Source organism: Rhyacophila brunnea, unplaced genomic scaffold (genome assembly GCF_057557595.1).
Source record: "Rhyacophila brunnea isolate RB1 unplaced genomic scaffold, BYU_Rbru_1.0 scaffold_11, whole genome shotgun sequence".
Taxonomy (NCBI): Eukaryota; Metazoa; Arthropoda; class Insecta; order Trichoptera; family Rhyacophilidae; genus Rhyacophila; species Rhyacophila brunnea.
In genome coordinates, this window is record NW_028232763.1 from 7,959,878 (window position 1) to 7,987,634 (window position 27,757).

The 27,757-nt window shown below is 29.0% G+C and overlaps 1 protein-coding gene across 1 annotated transcript in view; it reads left to right on the forward strand.

The window, feature by feature from the left end:
* Positions 1–27,757, forward strand: part of LOC147078328 (protein O-mannosyl-transferase Tmtc2-like) — a 556,500-nt gene that overhangs the window by 485,533 nt on the left and 43,210 nt on the right. Inside the window, exons 6-8 of the mRNA XM_085958718.1 lie at positions 5,078–5,163; positions 22,412–22,656; positions 23,723–23,851. Of these exons, the coding sequence (XP_085814844.1) occupies positions 5,078–5,163; positions 22,412–22,656; positions 23,723–23,851 (460 nt within the window). The remainder of the gene's footprint in view (positions 1–5,077; positions 5,164–22,411; positions 22,657–23,722; positions 23,852–27,757) is intronic.

The following is a 27,757-nucleotide window of genomic DNA, read 5'->3' on the forward strand; positions in this document are numbered from 1 at the left end:
TTAAGTAAAAAAGACGTATAAGATGCATTACAGAATATAGTATTATAAAATAAGCTCAAACAAGATCCAGCGCTTTTTATAAAATTTGCAAGACAGTAAGATGGACAACACAAAATCATTTTTTTTGTTCAATAATGCAAACATAAAAAAATTATACTGCTGATAATACGGTTCCTACCTATTGAATTAAAAGTAATTACAAGATGAAAAGAACTTTTTATCTACCACGTTTTTAAATGTTCTATTGAATCATATAAACTTGAAAATTCTATGTATTAATAAATACTTTTTTTTGTACTTAATAGAAATATTGAATAAATAATTATAGAATACTGAAATTTCATTTTGATATTTCATATTGATTTCCATAGTAACGCACGTATATATTAATAATTTAGTTGCTAGGACCCACTTAGCAACTAACAATAATAACTTTCCATACAAAACAGAATTAACTGAAAATGAATTCAATTCTGCTTAAAAATGGCTAAAAGTATTAAAAGAATTCATTGTCGTCGTGTTCTGATATATTTTAAAAGTTTCAAATGTCTAGCTAGTCGGGAAGTTAGTTAAAAATCTTCAATTGTTCAATACAAATCTTGGACAAACAAGAGAAAAATGTACTGGACACACAAGAAAAAATTAGTACTGGACAAACAAGAATACGAGCTAATAAAAACGTGGTAAAATAGGGATGTACATACCTATGATGAAATAAATTTCAAAACTTGTGATGTTTTAATGAATTTAAAAGATTCGTGTAGGTAGATAATAAAATTCAATTATTATATTAAACTATTCTAGATATACTAACCAACCAACAATTGATACGATATCAATAAAGGTTTTTTTTGATTTAAATAATACTATCCACTGAGGGTACTTGATAGAATTTGAATTCTAATTGATTTGAACTCTGTACTATTCTATTTGAGTCAATTTTTGCAACCAGGGTTTCGTCTTTCGGCATCTTCAGACACGATGTGCACTCACCAATGGCAATTACACGCTGACAACGAATACAGTAAATTATTGTTTATATAGCATATTGCACATAGTGCCTAAATAAGCCGAAGTACAATACAGGGCTTCCAAAAATAGTACAAAACTGAATTCAGTTAGATTTATTACATTTCAGTTATTTAAATTTTATTTACATATTATATTTACATTTACATCACAGTTAGTTTTTGGTTAATAACATCCTAATTGTATGGTAAACATAATAGAGCTAAGTTGAGACAAATGCGATTAAAACGGGTAAGGGAGTATTAAAATTCTATATTGTAATTTCTAAATAGGCATATTTATATGTAATGTGACTATTTTAAACCGGTAAGAAGACAAATAAATATAATAAAAAGCAAATACTTTAATATGTAAATTATAAATTACAACTTACCTAATAATATTAAAATAGTTGTATATTTTAGTACATTAGTATATTGGAGTAACATAGCCACTTTACAAAGTCAAACGTATTTTTTTCTAATTAATTAAAGCTTGTCTAATTAATATTGCTAATATTTCGTATTAAATTTTCCAACGTCTGTATCTGTGTGTAGGATTTTTGAAGCATCGTTAATATTATTTGTTTAACAACAAAATGTTGTCTTATAATTATAGCCGTCGAACATCCCCACTTTAGGATATCAATTATGGGAGAATCTACTTTTTGAATAATGAATAACAAAACATTGCCAAAGTGGGCGTCGACGCCAAACACGCCCGAATGTATTTCAATACAATTTTACTTTGGTCCTGCTTACAGCAAAGTTGGCCTGAAATGAGTGATAGAGCAAACTTTAGTACCAATTATTTATTTCATAATATTATTTGTAATGTGTATACCTATCATCATCATCATCAACTGGGGTCAATCCGCTGATGGATGAAGGCCTCTCCAAGCTTCTTGCATCTCTATCGGTCTTGTGTCGTTTGCTGCCATGTATTTCCGCCTAACTTTACCAGTTCGTCAATCCAGCGGCTTTTAGGGCGACCCTGTGGCGGTTTTGTGCCCCTTGGGTACCACTGGATGACGGCATTTGTCCAGCGGCCATCCTTTTGGTGAAAAATGTGCTATGCCTATCTCCATTTTAGCTGTTTGGCAACGTCTATTACATCGCGTACTCCTATCTGCTTCCTAACCCATTCGTTTCTCTTACGGACCTTTCGCGTGATGCCCAACATACACCTCTCCATGCCTCGCTGTGCAACTGTTAGCCTTTGAACATCTCTCGTGTTGAAAGTCCACGTCTCGCAGCCATACGTGAGCTATCATACCTATACCTATCCAAATAGTAAATTCCATGAATTATTATTTAAGCTGTAGCTACTGTGAAAATAGTCGCTTAAACTTGCCATTACTTACTTACTTTACCCTGTTACGACCTCTTATTGGAGAATAAGATAAATACAAGGTCGCGCCACTTCCTTCGGTTCATCGTAAAATCTCGTACCTCCCGCTATGCAAGACCTGCTTCGGGTAGATCGCTTTGGTAGTACTTTTCTAGTAGCCGGCCACAAATATATATTTATTCTTTTTATTTAGTATATACGTGACTATTTCGAATAGGAAACATGGCAATTGACTTGTACTGGAACCAAAACTTTCACATAATTTGGAATATCTCAAAAACGTATACATTAAAAAAAGCCTGCATGCTCTACCGTTTGAACATTTTGGCAGGACTCCTATGAGTCATATGGTTCAAGTTTCACCCTGCATCCATATTGGTTTCTAATATAATAATATTTATATATATGTTACTGAGATCTTTTTAATTCTGTAATATAATGATTAATAACATTAGCATACATATAAAAAATGTAACATTCTTAAATAATTTGAATTATTCAAGAAATAAAAAATACAAAATAAATTTAGCATTTGAAAGGACAAACCGCGTAAATTATAAAAAATAAACATACGATAAATATTAAGTTTATTAAGATAAACAATCACAAACATTACATACATTATACCTATTTAATATTACAGAAGACTTAACTGCCACAGACAAAGGTTGCAGGTTATAAATAGTGCTGTCATTTTTCTATACCTACACTTACTTACAAATGATTAATATTATTTGGCTACCTGTTTTTTCATTCCATCCCAAAATCACTAAACTGCAACACTATAATTATTGTATTTATAAGGCTCACTCTAGAGTACTCTATACTTAAATTGTTGACTCATGATGATAATGGTTTAGTAAAAAAAATGCTATAAGTGCATGCAGGTACGATAGTTTTAATATTCATTAATTAATAGTACTACACATTGCTTGCACACCGACCGATCATCGTTTAAGATAATGAAATACTTTAATATGTAGGTGTAAGAAAAATATTTTGTATTCAAAAATGATTAATTTTTTATGAAATAAATTCTTCCATGGTAATCCATATAACATTTCTACTGGCAATTTCCTGAGAATCCTGAGAATTCAATCAGAAAAGTCAGTAGTTTTAACGGTGTTTTTTTACCATCACTTTCTGTCCAAACCAATAAATAATATTATTACAACTTGATAGATTATAATAATATTACCATTACTATTAAAACACGGGATGTCAATAAGTCACCGCTTCTTTTGTGTGAAGCATTCCACAAATATAAAACGTCGACTCATGCATTTCCTGTTTATTTGAATTTTTGATTATTTGTTCTTGTTTGATTTATTATTCATCCCTTCCGCCAGCTAGAGCTTTTGTTCTGTTGGAATTTTACATTTCAGAACAGAGTTTTTTTTTTGTTTTGAAATATGTTGTATGAATATTTTAAAAGGAGAGAATTTTTGATTCGATGAAATTATTATTCTCCCATATTTACGTTAATGAATGCAAAAGGTGAAAACACAGCAATTGTATTGATAAGTATGCAATAAGGTTCTATTTGAGAGAGCTTTCTTAGATAGTTTCACATTCAACTTCAATACACCAATGATTAGAAAATATTTAAAACAACTTTAAATGCTTTCTTTTATTTTCTTCAATTGTATTTACTACAGTTATTCACATATTATTAACTACAACTTTGCCTAAAATGTGAATAAATTATTATAATATTTTACATCCGTAATTTAAAAAATCAACAACTTATAATTCGGTAAGAATTAATATTAATTTATGACATTACCTATTAATTGTTACAATTCGCTTTACATTTTAGTAATTATATTCAGTGTTACAGCTTTACCATATTATACCCAAATATTAAATCGTATTATTACAAGTTATAGGAATTCATTTTAAATTTTTGCAGCAACTATACATTTCATTTATTTTTACGATAAATATAGACAGGGGTATTTTTAAATGATACATAAATCAGTACATATAGTAGTTGATCATTTAACTCTTAGTTAAACAAAAACTATTTTTTCACATCAATTTTAAGTCACAATTTGTTCAGATTCTTTTTGGTATTTTACTAGGGAAATTTAATTAAAAAAAAATTATGTATATACCTAATAATAAAAATGTTTTACCATAGTTGATAAATAAAATGTATTCAATACAATTATATTAAAAATAAAACATATTACTTATATATTAAAAATAATTCTACTCCGTGAAGAGTTTTGTTTTGTTTAGAGTTTTATAACTTTTTTTGCACTCTTTACTATTTATACTGATATGAATGACTCTTTACCTGATTACTTCGCATAAAATTATATGAAATTATATTTACTTGTATAAATATATTAAGTAATAAATAAATAGATATGTAAAAAAAATATTTTTAGAATATATTATTACACCATTTTCATCCACCAAGGTGCAAAGATATGAAGCATTATATTATCTACTCTACTAAAAAACAATTAAAAAAAATATATAGATAGTATAATATAACAAATTAAAAAATCATAATTACTTTTTTTTATAAATAAATTTAATAATTTATTTGTTCAATGCAATTTAATCAAAATTTTTCTACGGTATATTATTAAAAATATATCCTAAATTTGTGCCAGTTCTGACAATACTAATAAAATATTAATATTATATAATATTTTTGTTGCCCCTGTACCCTCTGATTAATATATATTTATTTCTTTTTCAACAGAGGCGTCTTGCTACAAGGAAGGAGACAGTATGAAGAAGCCATCCAGAGCTTCGAGCGCGCCATACACTTTAGGCCTTCACTAGCGCGTAAGTCGCAAAGCTTTCGTCATTTATTATCGTGTCAGAAAATTCTTTCTCACTCATATTCAAACAATTCGCATTACAGATAATCTCATAACTTTTGTGTGGCTATAAAATATTTTAAATTTAATAGAATATATAATTAAGATATTTAAGTTTTTTTCTAATATTATGGTTGTATTTTGTCGATATTGTGTACTATTTAAATGTATATTATGTTATATTATAACGTAATACATCAGAAACATACTTGGATATCTATTATTTAAAAATATATATATGTTTAATGAATGGCAGATAAACATAATTTATAACAATCGCAATGTTTTAAGAGCCCACTTACTATATTAATATCGAAAATGAAAAATTTTCGTATTTTCAAGTTTATTTTTATTTTTAGGATATGTATCTACCTATATGTCTTTCTTTATGAATATTTTATAAAAACTTCTACATAATATTTAAATATTGCGTATTTTTATCTCAATAATAATTAATTGGGAAAATGTAATATACTTTCCTGTATTTACTTGGTGGTTATTTAATGGTTCTGAACATTTTTGTTGAGTAATTGTACTTTTGAGACGATTGCAAGAGATGGTCATCACCACATAAATAAACGGCACTACAATTTAAAGAAAAAAACTTTAATACATTGTAAAAGACTATTTTACTAAAAGCACTACAAAAATAAGTTATTGTATGGAACTGAGAAAATCTCACTGCCCGAATTATAACTGAGTCCACATCTCATATAATATATTCATGATGTTGTTCAAAATTATTGTGTTTTCAATAAAGAACGTAAACTTTACTAACACCTAACAAATAAAAAATAATTAAATTTATAAAATTCTATAAATAATTTCTATCAATACTAAGATGAAAATCAAACAGGTTAATTACAAATTTTTGAAATGATTAAAATATTATAAATATTATATTATAATATTAAAAACATATTATTTTATTAATAATAACGCAGATATTAATTACAGAAATCTTTGTTCAGATAGATTAATAAAAGGTTTTGTATTATTTTGATAACACATGGCTGAGAAACTACAAGGCTCATAAAAATCAAATACTTATATTCACTGATTTACATATTCACTTGTCAAGTTTTAGTATTATATTTTTATTATTAAACATTCGGATCACTAATGTATTATATTATAGAATCAGTTAACCTTTTCTGGGTTTAATCATTAAATCATTTTTATATTTATGCTGATTCATAATAATTAAAATTAAAAAAATATTCTAATAAGAAATTATAACAATTTTTAAATGGGGTTTGTAGATATTTCCATCCTAAAAAAATATGATGTTTGTGTTATCACATTTCACATTAATGCACAAAAAATGATTAATCTTAGTAGCTGATTTTTTTAAAATATTGTTTGATTTAAAAGCCACATACGCTATCATAAGTAGCAAAAATATTTTCAGTATGGTTTTCCTCAAAGTGGCATGTGGTGTATACTTGCGGCGATAATTTGTTCGCGAAGAACCTTACTAGACCATCTATTATCATCATTCGTGGGCATGGGGGCACAACAACAAACACATCGACTGTTTTTCATTCTCGCCCAGTCTATTATCTTTCACGGGGATGAAGTCGGCTGCAACATGGGAAAGGTTTCAATTTTTATTTCGCCTTTTGGGGCGGTGACATTTCACTGAGAGAATTTTTGATTATTGCTAAGCTTTTTGAATGCCAAACGGAAATCAAAACAATGAATATTTTTAAACAAGAGTTTGCAAAAATAGCTTTTAAAAATAAACAAATGCTATTGGATTAAATAATCGTTTAATCTCTGCTATTCCGTAATCACTTACCTGTTATTATTATAAAAAGCTTCACTAAATTAGTCATTGATTAGTATCATTAATTTCTATTTATTTTTATAAGTCAATCAATCATACTAATTCATCAACATAATTTGGACAGTATAATAATTATCATCATCATTAGCCGATATCAATTCACTGCTTCTGAATGAAGCTTTCACCAAGTCTTTATCAACTTGCAAAGAATTTACCCAACTCTATAACTTATATATCATTGTCTATGCTTTTGTGTAGAGCATAGACAATAACAAGACGGAAACGTCAGTATACAGTCATCAAACAGAGCTTCAAATAATATGAAGACGTTACGAGACGCTTGGCCCTACCTTAAAATATGAAATTATTAAGTTCCATTATAAAACTGTACGTGTAAATTTATAGATTAATATACTTTCGTGTTATCCGGCCGTGTAATATCACCAATGTGATTGTCATTATTTATTAATAGTCATTATTTAGTGTATGTTAAACACAACTACTGTATTTTACAAACTAACAAAAACATATCCGGTCCTTTACCGTTTACAATGGTTGGCTTCTACCACCTCAAGTATTCTTATCTACTTTCTTTTCTTCTTCTTCCACGACGCTACATCCCGGGGTGGGATTTGGCCTCTTCCATAACTGCTCTCCACTCACTCAGGTCTTTCGCCACACTTCTCCAGTTACCACGTCTTCCTATATGAAGCCAGTCCACTTATACGGCGTTAACCCATCTCCTTCTGGGGCAGCCTCTGGGTCTCTTCCGTTGGGGTAGCCACTTCGTCATGATGCTTGGCGCTCTAACTTCAGGCATTCTCTTCACATGTCTCGCCCATATAGTCTTTGGGACTTACAGTATCTTATGATTGTTTGCTGTTCAATCAGCTCTTACAACTCGTGGTTTTTTATTCTGTAGTTCCCATTTTCCAACGTGGGTCCAAAGATTTTTCGGAGTATTTTGCGCTCGAAAACAGCTAATTTGTTTTCCCCGTTTTGAGTTAAGCGCCAAGTCTTACAGCCATAAGTGACCGCTGGCCTTATAATTGTTTTATATATTAGAATTTTACTTCTTCGGCCTAGAATTTTCGACCCCACCAGTCGCTTGCAGGCATGCCAGCATTTATTTCCGGAGATAAGGCGGATTTTTATCTCCTCTGCTGTCTTATTTTGGGTATTTAGGCTGGATCTGAGATACGTGAACTTGTCCACCCCTTCATAATATGCATGTTGTCCTATCGTTGCTATAGCATTGGTTTCCCGAATATCCGTTTTTGTCGAAATCGAACTTTTAATGAAGAATGTTTTTTTGTATCTAATTGGACTAGAACCATCCCTTTCTTTAAATTACTTTGTAATGGCAATGAATACATCATTCATGTGCTGTAAAAATAACAATTTAAATATCTCCATGTATTTAAATATAGGATTATGAAATTTGTTTTTCGTCTCCTGAACATTTGGTCTATTCGGGAAACCAATCCTACAACGACGCTATGTCTATATTCTACAGTGGTACATGATCGCGTGTGCTGACTTTATACTAAGGTTTTGATTGGTTTATTTGCAGCCCAGCGTTTTCTGCTTTTATTTCCATAGTGCCACCATGGTTGATCATCCTCTGTTTGGATCTGCTTGTAATTACTATGTCGTCAGCACAAGCGCACATCTGCGTTGTAACGTTATCTACCCATCCTCTTATCCACTTTCTCTCATATCTTATTTCATATAATTTGGTTTATTTCGCAGTATTTTTGCATTATACCTTTAAAAGCACTTTTCTATAGTACGTGTAGAACTCATATTATTTTGACATCACAACCAGTCCTGCTAACACAACTGCTAACACAACAATAAAGTCCTGCTAACATAACTTATTTATTTAAAGCATGGATACATGCTGCGCGGCCGCGAGAGACTCCAGCCAGCCGCAAACAGCGCTTCGGGAATGACGTGTAAACCCGCGCCCCGCAGTTTATGTTATTTTATTTTTCTTCAAATTTGGACAACCAGCATTCAGAGAATCAGTAGGCAAAACATGTTTCCATGTTGAATAATTTTAGCCGTCAGGGTTTAACAACTTGCTATCAAAATACTAAGTAGGTAGTTTAGTTCGAAAAGCTTTATTCCATAAAAGCATCTAAATCACTTTATTTATACTTTGTTCATACATAAGTTAGCTTATTGCCATTACTTCATATCATCTTCAAATATATTTTAACGATCCGTTACTTTAATGCGTAAATAGGAAATACACGAAGATAAACACAAACAAAATGAGAAACAGAGAATAAGAGGGATATTAACGCTAAACGAAAAGTTATGTTATCCTTGAATAGCTGCGCCATATTGCCACCCCCACCCTGAGGCTCAGCAATCCCCCCCATAATTTCTTCCCCCACTTCCCTTGATCAAATCACGGAGTCGGAGAAGACGTCTAGACGTCGTATCATTATAACACAATTCCAGCATTAAATTTATTGATCAGGCCCTTCCAATAAGCGTTTAGTATTTATTCCTCAGTCATGAATATGTTTTGGACACTTTGAAACGAGAAAAAATATCATATTTCTGAAAACACTTTGAAGCTTTTTCCAATAATACAAAATATTCATTTGCTCAATATAAGCGATTAGGTAAAAAAAACCATTAGCTTTACAAGTTTGGTGTTTTTAGATTGAAAATTCAATTTAAATTATAAGCCATTTTTTTGAATTATGTAGATAGAATAATATTATATTATTTTTCATTTGAATTATTTTAAAAGCATTTGCTTAGTTTTTTTTCATTATAAATCTATAAGTAGGTAGGTACTATAACTGTCAGAGCGCCCATAAAATATAATATCTTGTTCAACGTTTGTATTATTAGTTATTACTAACAAAAATATGAATTTCAAAATTATAAGATTCATTTTTATAATTTGGTATGTTATATTGTAACACCCACGAGGGCCGTGCCTTTAAGGGCCCACATGCCCAACGAAGTTCAAACTGGAGATTGTATGGTATTTTCAAAGCATTAGCCTGAACATTCCTTAAACGTTGTAGATAATCGATTTATATAATTTTTAAGCCTTATTATCCTATACAAATTTGATGACTGCATAAAGTATTTTAAGTAAAATCATTTTTTTCGGTTAGGTACATGTTCAAACACGCGCGTTAACATGATCTTACTCCCTACTTCAGTTATAGTTTATCAATTTATGGCTACGGCCGTATGTTGTAGCCTAACCACTGGGAAAGCCAATAGAAATAGCGTATTTCAAAAAAATACTACCTTATTCTTACGTCAATAATTATTATAAAATAATCAATATTCGTAGAATGTTTTATTACATTTGAATGGTCAAAGACATAGCTTATAATAAATATCTTTAGAATTATCTTCAAATGTGATAATCTTCCCCATTTTTGAATAATAAAATGTCTAATTCTTGTCAAATTTGGGTTCACAGAGATTATAAATATATTTTTTATCATAAATATTTCACTATAATAATGTCAACATAAATTTTACTAATGGTTTGTCAATGCGTTTAAAAATTAATACATCTAAAAAATCGGAACACCGCTGCACATGGATGTACTGAAATATGACTGTATTATTCTAAAATATTAGATCGAGAGGTTTAAAAGAATACAATTTTATCTAATAAAAATACTTTATGCAGCCATCAAATGTTTAAAATAAATATAGAAGATAATAAGGCTTCAAAATTATATAATTAGATTACTTACAACGTTTAAGGAATGTTCAGTCTAGTGCTTTGAAAATACCATAAAATCTCCATTTTGACCTACGTTGGGCATGTGGGCCGTTAAGCGTTTGCCTATAGCGTCGTGGGTCCCAGGTTTAAATCCTGGGTCTGGCAAGTACACATATTGTTTTTCAATTTTTGTACGAATTAGAGTGTAGACCTAATAGGTTGAGTAAGTGGCTGACATCCATTACTCGTAAAAACAAAATTTGTTAATACAAACCTCCACTCTGTAGAGGCCCATAATAATGATTCTATTAAGATCGGACATGGTCGAAAAAAAAAGAATATTGTACAACACATTAAGTTTTATGCATTATTATAATATTATGTAGTACCTACAAAATTTATACGTCAGTTTTTATGTGTTTGTTTTTTGATCGACCTTTGCATATATAATACCTGTATCTTTCGAATTTTTGTCGAACCCAGTTGAACATAATATACCTTCTGTTTTTTTAATAAACTCATTCGTTTTTTTGTCACATGATATCTGTATACCGTTAATTAAATTTAATAACCATGTATTAAAATATAAATATATCTCTATATAGTGTAGCTGGACAAATAATAACCGTTTAATAGTTTTATATAATAATTAATATATCACTTTAATCAGCTCTCAATTTTTAGTGACAAACAAAATAAAATACATCGTATTTAATTTACATAGTTAAATAATTTTTACCAAAGATTCGTTTACTCATAATTTCAAAGCCGATCCAAATCATCTCTAAAGCATGTGGATTATTTATATTGGTAGATTTTGTTTATTTTTTTTACTAATGGGTTTGTTTGTGTACTGTAATATTATTGGTCAATGTCACAGAACATTATATAATTCTTTGAATCAGAAAAATAAGTATCCAAATATAGACTCTGAGTGGGAGAGGACTATTTATAAATATAAGACAACGAGATTCTAATAATAATTTTTTTTCAAATATGATTTTTTCTAGTGGGTATCTGAGGTATTTTCACGTTATGTACGTTCAATATTATGGAATATTACATTCACAAAATCTTGTGAATTATTTGTTGAATAAAAGAAATAGTTTATTAACAATTATTAGTAAGTTCAAGTAGACGGTATAACTAAAATATTTGGCGAGAGCCAGGCATCGGTTAGTAATTATTAAGGTTATTATTATTTCTTGATTTAATACACAGTCAATAATAGCGCAATTTGATATATTTTTTTAATGCACAGTTGGCGCGATACCAGTAGTTATACGGGTTCAAATCCCGTCGAACATCGTATTTTTTTAAATATGATTTTTCTGGTTGGTATAATATATATCTGAGATGTTTTCAAGTTATGTTTGTTCAATATTATTATTAATTATTAATTTAATTATATTCATTTTAATGTAGATGCATAACTGAATGAATATTTTTAATTTATTTGCGAGTGGTACTTTATCAGAGAGAGTATTCTTTAAACAAGTAACTAATATCGGTATTTATTTTCAAGAATACCGTCAAAGTGAGCAAAATACTGAAGAAGAAAAATCTTTTATATTCGTTGCACTTCTTTTCGGTTGCAATATTCTTTTGATATGCATTTCATCCTTTGAAAGAAGTATCTTTTTCATTCTTTATTAATGGCGACGAACTGCAAAGGAAAAAGTTTGAATAAAATATAAACTCCCTATGACGAGTAAACTGTGAACTGTAAAATGTATACCATATTACAATACAATATAATATAATGCTAAACGGATGTAATTATTTAATTTATCTTTTTGATAAATAAAATTATTCGGATAGCTAGTTCAATAATTAATTATTGAAGCATTACAATAATTGTTCTATGAATTATTTGGTTTCTACGAAAATATGACATACATTTTTTTGTATATCGTCGTTTCCATTGTAAAAAAATATTTTAGATACGTTAAATATTTTTTTTTATATGAAAAAAGCTTTAAATAAATTAAATGGGACTTAAAATATTGTTTCAATTAACTGCAGTCCATTTTCCATCGGCAGTGGCGAGAGTGGATGTAGGTTATTAATAGTCAACATAAATAATGCACACTAAACTTTGTCAGTCATACGTATTTTGTATTGTTGAATTAGGAATACATAATATTACAGATGGTGTTGGTTACTTTTTTTTAAATTCATTTAGTCCTGTCTAACCAAACCATAATCGATAAAAAATATTTTATAGACAAAAGAATATTTTTTTGTTTATTATCTACTATGGCTTGGATTAGGCAGGGTTTAATTGAATTGTAAAAACTAACAAATACTGTCTACATATTGTAGTTTTAGTTCAAAGAAAACATGTACATTTGACTGACAAAGTATAGTTTGCACTGATTATGATTCATTTTAATATTTCAACAGAATTTTATATTCAAAGAAACTGTTAATTTCATAAATATATTCATCATTACTATGTATCATTTATAAATTACAAAATCGTGTGGGTTTAACTTTAAATTCAAAAGCAATATATTTTCAGCGTAAATACTTTGCTATATCGTAATGAGTATTGAGTTTAAAAATATTATTCATTCAAAATATCAAAATACGCATAGATACATAGCTAATTGTAGCATTCTACTTAACAGTATCTAAAATAATTTTAGTTTGAGTCTAATTTATAATCAAATATTGCCAATCAAAATCCTTATAATTATTTTGCTAATGTGTATTATTGGTTTTGTTATAATATTCATAGATTTTACATAGGTGTTTAATTTACAATAAGAATGGGGGATAGTTAGGACGTCATCTCAGCTAAAAAATATTTTTGAGCTAATAGTATATCTGAATTTTGGCTGCCATCTTTATATGTACCCAATTATTGGAATACAAAAAGTCCAGAATATATCGCATTACAAGTTACCTTCAGTATATTGATATAATTAAATAATAGCGATAAAACCTGATCAAATTAACACTTTGCAAATACAATAATATTATGTCAGAAAGCAAATAAAGTAAATTTTATTTTTAGCAAAACGTTAGAGGTACCTAAGTAATTCTTTAGTGACAAAATTCTAGGATTATTATCCTTGTTTTTACTATTCAGTGTAGTTTTCGGTGACAGAAAGATGGAAAAACTCTGAAATGGAGATGGAACTTTTTATTCAGTGAATTTTTGCACGTTTACTATGGGAATATTTTCTAAGACAAGGTAGTAAAGTTGCATTTTCTGTGAAAGTTTGTGATAGTGCTTCTTTGTTTTATTTCTGGGACGTGGATATTTAATCCAAAAAATGTATGCAAAATGTAGTACTTTCTAAGAATTTTTGTATACTAAGCAATCTCTCATCTTTATTTTGATTAAGTTTCTCATTTAAAATGAATAATCAAATAAATTTAATATTTAAACTAAATCCGTGAAGCTAAAATTTGTAGGAAAGGTAAGCGAATAAGTATATTAATTTAATTGCCATTCTTAAATATTTCGTTAAATTTAGTTAAATAAGTTACATTAATAAAATATCTTGTGAATTATTCGTTGAATTAAAAAAATAATTTACTAAATTATAATGGAAGTAGGTAATTGATAATAACAGCAAAAAAAACTGAAAAATAATTAGCAAAATACCACGACAGGCCACTTTTCTTCACCGTGTAAAATAGCAGACAGTATAACATTATAATATGTATGAGTATTTTTATCAAAATTTATAATATTTAGGAAAAAAATAGGATGACATAGAAGAAGGTTCTATTTTCCCATAACTTGAGGATAAAATTTTGTTTATTCCACGTTTACGCCAACTTGCAAGAGTTCAAACACCAGCTGTATTTATGATAAATTTAATATTACTAATATCAATATACATATAAACTTACAGTACTTTAATGGATGTATTTAAAACTTAATGTAAAATTAAGATTTTATGTTTAGAAAAAAAATGAATTTCTTTCTTTTTATTAATGCTGTGCTGTAACCAAATTAAATTATAAAATAATAAATAAAAATAGTATTATTGGTTTAATATCAAAGTGTATCAATGTAAAAAAAACATTTGTCAGTGAGAGTGGCTTTGGGCTAAATTCGTGTAAGAAATTTGATGAATTAGTTTTCTTGTTTGAATGAATAATAAATAATTTACAAAGTAGGTACAACATTCAAATCAGATCTCAGTTTTTTATATAAACTGGTGACCAGAACGCTTTTATCAAAGCTTGTTATCCCCACCTGTCTTGCCTATCTTGAGAATCCGATTAATTTTAAAGAAATGTTATGTATATACTGTTATATTTTTCGTATTGTTAAGTTTAATTATTTTAAAGTTATAAGCAATTCTATTGAAATATTTTATTTTATATAACCACGCAGTTGGAAACTTATCTTGTCTAATATAGTGACGTTTTACATAAAACATTAGAACATAGATCATATAACTTGAAAAGACCTCTGAGGTCTTACTATAATGAGGCCCCACTATAAAAAATCATATTTGAAAAAAATACGATGCTCGATGGGATTTGAACCCGCATAACCACTGCTATCCCGCCAACTGTGTATTATCCAATTGTTCTACGAGCGTTGTTTAGTAATCGGTCGGTTATTAGTATTCTTCGATTTAATTCACAAAAACCGATAGTCAATAATAATGAAATTTAATAAGCATTTCATGCATAACTTACTAGTTTAAATTGTCATAATTAGATAAAAGGCTCGTAGCATAATTGGATAATGCACAGTTGGCGCGATAGCATTGGTTAATCGGGTTTAAATCCTGTCGAGCATCCTATTTTTTTCAAATATAATTTTTTCTAGTGGGTCTGAGATGTTTTCAAGTTATGTATGTTCAATTAATGGAATGTTACATTCTCAAAATCATGTGAATTTTATTATTCGTTGTATACAAGAATTGGTTTATTGAACATATATTTATTGATCCATAATAACAGTAAGAAGGGAAAGAAAACCATTGATTTCCACAATAAACAGTAAGTTAAAGTAAATTATCTCTCGGTTGCGGCCACATTTTCTCAACTTTGGCATACACACAGTTACCATTTATTGAGTGTACGAACGACCGAAAAGACCGCCCCTGATATGTGGAACTCAATTTGTGAAAAGCCACCGACGATTTGACCTCACTTGTGGAGATTAAAAGAAAACACCGGTCGACCGACGTCAATAAGTCGCGGAGTGGTTTTTCTAGTTCAATATAGCCGTAGATTATGTACGGTGCCCAAGAAAGTATACGGGGGAAGTCCCTTGAGTAAGGTGAGTATGTTTCTACAACGACGTTTGGCTTATTAATAAGTGGAGTGTGTGTTTGCTTTGAATCACCTTCCACTGAATACTTCTCTTAGACACAAATTGTACAAAGTAATGATATTATTAAACCTAATAGATATTAAAAGATATAATTACTAAAGAAACTATAATATTTTCAAAATATATTACTATGGACTCCTCATATAGGGGCTTCGGGTTCCATTTCCAACAAGGTCACAATACATTTTTACGATTTTCTCAAACATGTGTATTTCTGTGATTATCTCACTGTTACTACTATAGTATTATTCTCTCTCTCTCCTTCTCTCTCTTAAGGTTTCTTTAAGGGGAGTATAGTGCTACAAGCCATATGTAACAACAAACATACGAAGTATATACTGACAATTTAGTTTTTAAATTATTTTCATTAATCAATATGTTGAAAGTACCCAAAAAAATTACATTAATGATAATTTTAAAATAGGTTTTCATAAAAATGTTTGTCAGAATTGATAGAATACCATGATTTCAGGATTTGAACGTCATAAAAACTTTAATATCAACTATTTTCTATAGAATCAAATAATCGTGCTGGAAGATTCTATGCATTTTATACTATCTAAAAGTGTACAATAAAATTATACACTATGTATATTAAATTCTGTATTTAAAATAAAAATACGTTTATTGCTTGGCATTCACCATATAAATAAAACTATTTTGCGATACGTATTTCACTCACATGGTGAGTGTAATATACAAGTATGAGTACTGAAATTAACGCCTACCAGTGTCGAAGACTCCATACTAGGCGATTATTTAAAGCCTACCTTCTTAAGAAAAATATTTTTAAATTTTATATTGACATATTAAATAATTTAATCACATAATAATATATTCAATATGCCCAACGACATCTGTCGTATAATTGTCATAATAATTTTACGATCTTTTCGACTATTTCAATAAGCACCATTTATGGCATGTCTCTAAGGTTTAAAAAAATAAGCGACATCTCGTTTCGCTTCACATATTGTATGGATTATGTTCGCGTGAATCGAAAACTTTTTTATATGAAGTGTGTTTCTCATAATTTCAAGACGTCTGCGGCGGCCTATATGAATTGGTAAGCTATTTAAGGAGCGCTTACGTTTTACGTAAGTGCACATTTATTCAAAATAATTTAAAAAAATAATTTCTATGGGATTCGATCACATATAAATATTGATTGTTGTTCAAAATAATAAATAATGTATGTCGTGATTTTTATTTGTCAGTTAGTTTATTCATAGACTAAGACAATTTATTCAGCCAGTTATGTCAGTTGAAATCTGATATTGTATCTGAAATTCGTGTTTTAAATATAGAACTATTTTAAAATGTCTAGTTTACGGGTTAAATTATAAATTCTTATGAAAAAGATTCACAACAACGGATATTTCCAATATATTTTGAGCGTATCTTGCGTTTATATTTAGGAAAATACATATTTCAAATTAATTGCTTAATTTTATACCATCAGTGAGCTTTTGAAATTTCATCGGTTTTTGTGTACCTACCTATTCATCAGTAGTTATGTCGACTTATCTTCTTATTTCCCCTAAACACATTAACAAGTGTGCTTTCTCCACAGCCTACCTGTTTACAAAAGTCACCCTTCGCCACTGACGCCTACAGTTTATATAATGCAATAATAATTATTATTTTACGCGTAATGGGGTAGAAAATAACGACGTAACGTGAAAAAGTGATAGTTGATAAAATTAGGTACAATTTACTAAAGGGGTGGGAATTTTTAAAAGGAAAACTACAAATAGTGGAAAGCAAGAAATTATATTATACTATAAATTTTTAAATCTACTTTATTTGTGCAATTAGGATTTTTAAATGATCTTTAACAAAGTAGTTTATAAAGTTGTTACTTTTGTAGTGGCCAATGACTACGGGCTTTCTCAGCATTATTTCGACAGTATAATAATTAGCAAATCATTTAAACTATCGCACAATAGTCGCATCTACAACTTACAGTCAGCATATTATTCTACACGCGTGACATCGAAGTGCAATAATGCAGAGGCTAGCAGATTTCTCAATTGCAAACTTCATAAGCAATGACTAATATAATGACTAACCAAATATTCATGTTTATAATTAGCAGGTGATAGTTGATTAATTACTCAGTCTAAATACCGATTATGCTTCGTGTAAGTCGCTCCTGTCCCACGAGTTCGGACCTCAGGACAATATCATAAGTATTGTAACATAAAGCTCTTGTACTAACTGTTTACGCTGCAAATAAAACTCACTCCTGCATCTATCGGAGCAACCACCCCCCAAACCTCGACGTCTCATCTCTCCTCCTGATGACACTCCATCTACACCTCCTGGTCATCCCTGTGATGTCGTCTCTCAACAACTAGACTCGCATTTTTTTAAATAAAAGTAGTAACCATATTCAAAGTCAAATGGTTGTTTAATATTTTTTTTATATGTAACGAAAACATTATATAAAATACATAAAATGAATTATCTAATAATATTCCTTTTACTGCTGTAGGCACCTATATAGAATTTTTGAATAAAAAAATACATTCCGCCGTATCGGATTATTTTTTTGAAGGATATAATAACGTTCAACAATACAAATTTAATATCATTATTTTCTCCGCTCACTAGACTTATCTTTATAATAATATCAAAAAGCTTTCTCCGCACGCTGGGCGGAGATTTGTTCTCTCTTATCGGATTTGAAGTGAAATTCGATATACTCGTATATCAGCAAATGCCGACATAAACCAAAATTCCAAACTCTATCCGGTTGATTAATCTCTAGCGCGACTTCATATAGACGAATATACCTTTGTAAGTGGATATCATTATGTTGTCAGTAGGGTGTATGATTTCACGAAGACGTATATTCAGTAATAATTGTAAAAAAAACTTGATTATTTTAAATAAACAAAGTTACCTTTGACAATATTGTATCAATTACAGGGCCATAACCCAAATAAATTAAAGATTTTAAAACTCGCCGTCAAGGGTAAATATCGTGTTCCACAGCATGCTTTATAATGTTAAATTGAAGCAAAGTATTGTTCCAAATACTGCGATATTTTTAATGCAGAATTATTCATCCAATTCACACTGAATTTTACTGAATAATAACACAGTTAATTATCAAAAGCCTTTATTTACGATACGAGTGATACTAACAAAATTTTGTACTTAGTTTACCTGGTGTGACCCAGTAGCGAAGGGTGAAGGTAGGCTGTTAATATCCAACATAAACAGTGCACATCAAACTTTGTCAGTTTTACGTATTTGTTTTCATGCTGATGCTATTGGTTAGTTTTTAAAGTTCAATTATTAAATCCTGCAAAATCAAACCATAATAGATAATAGTCAAAATAACTAATAAATAGGTCTAGGACGATTTGGCGCCGGAACAACTTGACGCCACGCATTTCGAAATTAAATAAACGTTAGGTACTTATAGGTACTTTTAAAAAATATGTTTAATATTATTATTTATATCTAAATTATTATGATTTAATAGTTGGTGAGAATTTCAATATGCACACGCAAATAATGATTAAATCGTGCAAATGTTTCAGTTCCAACGAAAAAAGAGTTCCTATTTTGTATACAGCCTTAGTCATGATAATTCTCAATCCGAAATAAGAAAAACATTATGTTAAGAGTAAAATGAATTAAAACTACTAAGTAGTAGATAGAAACTGATTACTACGTTCTGTATACGTGTCTACAACAGTACAGCATCCAGTTGTCCTGGCGTCCAGTTGTCCCATTCCCAAAAATACTCGTATATCTATAAAATCATATATAACTTTGAATATTTTATAGATAGAATAATATTATTTTTGTATTTTGGCTATTACATTGGTTTTGGCAGGGCTTAATGAATTTAAATTATGAACCAACAATATGTGTTATATATGTATTTTTAATCCAACGAAAACAAATAGGTATGAATGAAAAACTCTGCACAATTTTGTCGTAACACCGAAAATATACCAAAACTATCATGGTTTGGTTAGGCAGGGTTTAATTGATTTTTAAAAACTAACCAACACCCTATCTATAAATTTTGTAGTCTTAGTTCAATAAAAACTACTGGATTTTATTATATATTACCTATGTTTGTTTTACTACATATTTTAGTCTATAAAGCGCAAAAACCATATAAGACAACGGCGTGCATTAAATTAAAAAAAAATAGCAGAGTCATTACTCAAAATAAAATATTATCTAATACTGCATAACCTTCAGGAGGTGTATGGGAGACAAATGCCACATGCTAATATTTTTTTACAACTAGTAACGATATTTATATTTTGCCAATTGATACTTTGTCGTCGGTTTTAAACTAATAATGTTAAAAAATATATTCCATAGACCTACTTTCCAAGATAACAAGTCATCAAGCTTGATACTAATATGAACTGTGAGAGACTGTCTAGTTTTGTGTGGGAATTCCAAACATTTTGCGCCGTCTTTTTTAGATAACTAAGTACTTAAAATAATTTAGTACATAACTATGCATTTGACTCATAGTTATTTTTCAGTTTGGTGCATCATTTCAATACTGCCAACATTATAATAATTTTAACAACAGATTAAAAAAAATGATAAACTTAGAATTAAGGGAGATAGGCACGCCAGCAGAGAACCTAGCGGAAAATTCGAAGCATGCAATTTGAGATTTTTTTTTGATAGCTTAAAATTTCAACTGTATTAATTAATTAATATGTATCTGAAAACATTAAAAAGATTTTTTATTTTTTTTTTAATTTAAAAATAAACTTATAATTGTAAAAATGTAATAAAATTTGAATTCGTTGCGGGTCACATCATATTTTTTACATTATATTTTATAGTTATATTTATTTTAAAAATTTAGTTTATTAAGTTTTCAATTTTTTGTCGCTTAGATTTTTGACGAATTCATCATTTTAATATGCATTTAAAAAAAACATCGATTTTTATAAAAATTTTATGTGTATAACTTGAATTTTTTTTATTTATATCAAATCGAGCTTCAATATTGGGACCATACCTAAAATAAAATTTGATATAAATAAAATCCCCCTTAAATATAGTGAATATTTTCTCACATAACATGAACATTTTGATTGATAAGAATAATTTATTACTTAACATACTTTCTTATATTTTTATTAATACTTCTATTATTATTATGTAATATCAGTGGTATAACAGCGAAAACTTAATTTGTTTCGAAACATTCTGTATTTGAAGGTTTTCACTACCCGAGTTTTTCGCTAAAATTTTAGAGACAATGAAGAACTGTTTTGCTGTTCAGAACTTTTAAAAGTAGAATAACACAACGTACAAGTAAATATTATATAAAATGTACACCACAAATGGTTTCCTGTATTTATAAAAAAAATATTATCTTAATAATTAAAAACAGGGAAAAGCAGAATTTTTATAAACTTTCTGACAACAATTTTGATGTACAAATAATTATTATAACTGTGAAGGTAAATACTTGTAAATCTGTTGAAAATTTTAAGTGCTTATAATCAGTAGGTAAAGAAGACATTTCTCAATACAAATATATAATTATTAACAATATAGTTAATAATATACAGAATTAATTGAAAAATAATTTTAATTCCATACTCGAGTATTTTTTTCCATTGAATGAATTATTGTGATACTTCATTATTCAAAAAATATTTGAATAATTATTTTTAGAAATATGTATCTTAAATACTTTACATTTTTTTTACATCTCATATTAAAAGATTTGTAAAAATAAGAAATAAATAAAGACATCGACACCATGATACGAGTACATCAATAAATTTAAATTTCGAATAAAAATAAAGAATAGTACAGCTATTCTGCTCTTCATTCTATAGGTTATTAACCTAATTAATAATTTTATTAATTTTATTTACTTTTTTTTAATTAAAGTTAAATAAAGTACTATGTACCAAAATAATTTATTAATCTGCATCATTAGGCCGACTGCATAATGGATAAGATCAGGATAGTGGATGATGCATATTAGCATCCTACTCAATCTAACCTTTTTCAAGATTTTTTTAATTATTAATGGTTTGTCCTTGAGCTATTTCAAAATTACGTATTTTCAATAAAAAATTATGTTTATTTATAAATTATGGTATTTATAAATCATTATAATATGTTCGTATTTAAAATATAATATGAATTCTCACTTCCTTTTTCGTCTCTAGATTTCATGTTGTCTATTTCAAACTATTCTTAGAACAGGTTTATATATATTTTCGAAATAGTTTTCAGTGTAAATAACTCAGAATAAATAAAACGCTTTGTTTTAAATATATTAGTTTATTTCATTAGGTATCCCTAAATTTTGGCTGTATTTTCAGAGAAATAGTCCGAGTACTCTCATATTCAAACATTTAACTTTTATTTTACAGTGGCTTACGTGAACATGGGAGCTTCTTTGGCAGCGGTAGGGCGGTGTTCAGAAGCCGCAGCAGTACTATCACGAGGATCTCGCCTGGACGGCACAGGCCTTCGCGATGGGCGGGCTCATGCGGCAGCTAGGTCAGCCGCCCTACAGCATTTGGGGACTTTACACGCTGCCCAAGGACGGCCGAGAAGAGCGCTTGCCACCTACCATCAGGCACTTCAGGCTAGGCCACCTGATTATAGACCACAGGTAAAACATTTTTTTTTTAATATAAAAATATCCTATTACTGAATAAAAAATAAAAATTTTGTTAGCAATGTTCTTTGTAAACCCCATTAAATTATTCATTAAGAATGCACTCCGACATAACCACAACAAATTGCATTTGTCCCATGCAGGCGTCCCCAGGTAACTGTCTCCTACACTTCCTATGGGGTAGGTATATATGGCGTTTGGTGTGGGGAATCTCGACGACCAGACGTTCCAGTAGGCAACCAGCATAATAATGACTGGAATAAGTTTAAGTTAGCCTTAAATTAAAACAGACTTGAGAGCGGATAGATTGTTTGGACCCCACCCTGCATTAGTCAATGTTCGGCCTTATGTTAGAGAGTATTTAAACTTCTTTTTTGTGGTTCTTTCACCATGAGCTATGTGGATATTGTCCGTGACTTTTATCTGACGGACTTTCTTCATTTTTAAATTACTTTGCAGTCTTCACGGCAAAGCTTGGCTCCATCTCTTGTGGCATTCAGAAATTCGCAGTGACTGTATCAGTGGAAACCCCTTAGCGTTCTTTTTGATTTAAAATATAATCTAACAAATAGATATCTCTGACTTATATGCGGTATAAAAATCTACCGTTTTTGCTATTTTAATCTGTGTACCTATGTCTGATAGATATATAGAAAACATTGAGGGGATCAGGGTGTTTTTTCTGCGTGAAGGTGGTTTTAGATAGACATTGTTTATAAATTCTAATAATATATTCTACCACACTCACTCTGTCTCTTTCCGTTTTCTATTTAAGATTTTTTATGCATATTGATATCTTATAATGCTGTTTTTTATTCTTGTTAATAATAGTTTTCAAAGTCATATAGCAAGCGTTTGAAATTTATAATTTTTATAATATATTTATTGTAAATAAATTTATATGTTGAAGATAAATCAACATAACTTATCTATAATTAGAAAGTAATTTATTCTTATAAGTAAATTACATTGTATTCGTGGGCTGGATGACAATTTGTTTTTTTTACTTGAAGTAATGAAAAAAGTATTTAATTTAACATATTTCTGATGTATTTTCCAGAAACTGTACTCCTTGATGAGTGAAGCCCTTGGAAGATTACAGAGATGGGCTGAAGCAGAGAAGTACAGGCGAGCGGCTCTCGAAGATCCCATACCACCTACTGCACCGGCGCGCTCTCTAAGGCCAGCCGTAAGTAATTTACTCTTAATCCATCGCAAATTTGAAAACAGTTCCAATTCTTAAATTTATATTATATGAAAGTGAAGTTAAAAAAAATCCATAATTTCTACAACCCTCTTGAAAAATTATATTCAAGTAGGTAACTAAAGCAACTAAATTAATAATATATACGTGCGTTACTATGGAAACCAATATGAAATGTCAAAATGACATTTCAGTATTCTATGTTTATTAAGTATTTCTATCAAGTACAATTTTTTTTTATCGTTTATACTACTCAAATTAAGTTTATATGATTTAACAGAAAATTTAAAAACGTATTTAAAAAGTTATTTTTATCTCGTAAATATTTTGGATTTATCTTACATATATCACAAGCATACGTTAGCGTTAGTAGTAGAATTGATTGAACACTTTACGCTTAAGAGACAAGCAATAGTGATAGGTGTATACTTATTTTATTTCATAAAATTAGTTTAGTTGTATGTTAATACTAATAATAATTGTATCAATAAAAATGCAATTATTTTATTTGGTGCTCTTTATTCAATATGTGTAAAAGATAGTATAAGTATACATAAAAATCAGTCAGACAGTTATATTACTTTAAATGTACCGGTAGATTCACACGTTTTATAAATTGTGCTCTATACTGTTCGAGAAACGCAAAAGAAAACCTTTTTTGGTTAAACTTGTCAATTTATTTACTGCTGAAAAGCGAAAGAAATTATTTTCCAATTCGTTTTAGATTATACAACAGCATCTGTTTTGGTCACGAATTTAGCATTGCCTATTGCAGATGCCTGGTGATTATTTACATTTTTAAATCGTGAAGATTTATTAAAAATGCGATTCTTCTTTAAATTAAAACGAAACAGTATTAAAAATATTATGTAGGTAGGTAATTTTTTAGTGTAAAGAGAAGTTGTTTTATAGACATTGGTTTTCAAACCATTTTTCTCCGATATTTACCATCATATTTTTTAATTTATGATAATAATAATGATAGTTTATTTTGTCGTCGGCTTTATTATTTCGTGATTTTCTAATGTTTTAATAATTGTAAGACACAATTTAAATTAATAAAAAACATATTCCAATAGAATAAGGTTTATTTAGTGGTGAGAAAACTATAATAGTAATATTCATAGATACTAGCACTTCTCATAAAAGACAAAAACAATGTAATTTCATCATTATTAGGTATTTCAAAAAACGTGCACCCAAACAGCTATAAAACGTCTTATAAAAATATCATCTCCATTTTTAGATGATTCGTACTCCATTTTTATAATGACAAATTGTGCACGCTATAAAAATAATATATAATGGTTAATTGTTAATTATGATACTTGACGGATTGTTTTATAACTGAATTATGAGTAATTTTTATGTATTATTAACATGTGTTTTGGGTTTGGGCATAAAAAGTTATTTCGTGTCGACAGTTTAGATCATAGATTAATTATTTTTTATAATTGAGGCACTCAGTATCAAAGTGTGCCAAATGCACTTTTCAGCGTTTTTTTACATTTCAATACCAGAAAATTCTTTATATCGATATCTACCACTCTTATAATTTTTGTGCATCAAAAACGGCCAAAACCTATGCTAAATCGACTTTTAAAATGTGCATGAATATAAAAAACGACCAAAGGATTTACGAGCTAATCACAGGCAAAATATACAAAATCTAATATGGCCACCATGACACATCTTACGTCTGCAAGACCCATCATGTTTCAATAATTGAAAATGAAAATTATTTTTAACCGTGTTTTATTCAAGTTTTTAATAATAAAAAAATATTACTACTCAAATAAGTTTCGGTAAAAAAAAATACAGCCATCTGCATAATTATTTTCAAACTCGGTCAAAAGATCATCACTTATTATCAAAAAACGGCCAAACTGAATAGTCAGTATCAAAAGTAACACTTAAATTTACTATTTAAATGTATTCAGAAAATGTTTTGTATATTAAGAAAAATATAATACTTCAATGTACAATGTCAAAAGTATATCTACAGTTTTTCGCCCATCCTGTAAAAAACATCAAGGTACCTTTGGCCCATTTTGATACTGGGCACCTCAATTATATTGCCTACAATTATAGAGAAACAACTTAGGCTTAAAATTGCTCAGATTGCGATTTGTTCCACAGCGCAAGAATTTCATAGGTTAAATGAAGCGCCTAGTTTCAAAAGCCCCTAAAACGGTTTTTGAAATTTTTTGAGTTAGATATGTATTTAGATTTTTGTTTACTATATGATGGCCAAAAATTGGACTTTAAAAATGCCAAAAACTGTCAATACGTATGATCATAAATAAGGGTAAATTTCAAAACCCGCTAAAATGGTAGGGTGTGCTTTTCAAATACCTCTAAAATGAAAAGCCAAAATACTCTTTAGAATATAACGAATTAAAAAAATAAATACATAAAGTTGACAGATTTAATAGATATGATTTTTTCTCACTTTTTTCAAAACTACGTGAAATCGTTTTTCTCATTTTTTTCAGAACTACTAAAATCGTTATAGGAGCTTTTGAAACTAGGCGCTTCAAATTTAAATATCGTAAACGTTATTATTTCCATCTGTTGACAGAAGTGTTGCAGAAGTGTTCGATCTGTTGACAGAAGACATGAAGCCTATTGTATCATTTTTTCTTGCTTGGCGTCAGTCTACGTCATATCTTCTGTCAAAACTATCAAATTTCACGCTTATGTAGTTTGTTTATGATTTAAGTTATGAATAAGTTGTATTTGTAATGAATACTTACATAATATGTAATATAATATTATTCTTATCAAAAAATTAAATAACCTATCCGCTCATCATATTTTAAGTTAACAGACTAATATTCATATAATGATTTAAAAAAATATAATATGGTATTAAAAACAAAATTAACTGATGAAAATATTTTAATACATTATTATTTGACTTTGGTGGAAAACCACAACTAATTTGAATTTGACATAATGTTTATACCTATCTGAATTTCTGGCAGTTTTTTTTGTAAATACATAAGCAGTCACGCGTATATTATGTTTGTGACAAATTAAAATTGGATGTAAATGGGCAAGTGAGGGATATATAAATTATAAAATATAATCATACAAGTCATTTATTTTATGTTAGCGGAATTTAACGTGACAGTTAGTTGAGCAATACGTAAATAATTTTCGTTTGAATTAAGCCACAAATAATAATTAAAGGACGCATGCTATAAATGTTGCAAGATGAAATATAACAATTCATAAAATACGTCATAGCTTAACACACCTATAATTTTAGTATAGTACAATCATATATAGTTGTTATATAAATCAGTGGCGAGGGGTGGAAGTAGGCTGTTTAGATTCGACATAAATAGTACACACCAAACGTTGTCAGTCATACTTATTTGTTTTCATTGAACTAAGAATACAATTTACAGATGGTGCTGGTTAGTTTTTAAAATTCAATTACACCCTGCCTAAACCAAACCACCATAGTTTAGGTATGATGTGGGTGATCCGACAAAAATATTGCACACTTTTTCAGTCATAGTTATCTATTTTAGTTGAATTAATAATACATATTATTACAGTTGGTGTTGGTTAGTTTTTTTATTCATTAAATCCTGTCTAACCAAACCGATAAATCTATCTATAAAATATCCAAACTTATTTATGGTTTAATGGCATAATTTTGGATATTTTATAGATAAAAGAATAATTCTTGACTATTATCTGCTATGGCTTGAATTTTAATCAAGGCTTTAATTGAATTTTAAAAATAACAATATTCTCTATAAATAATCTATACATTATAGTCTTAGTTCAATGAAAACAAATACGTTTGACTGACAAAGTTAAGTGTGCACTATTTATGTCGGATTTAAACAGCCTACCTCTAGCCTTCGCCACTGA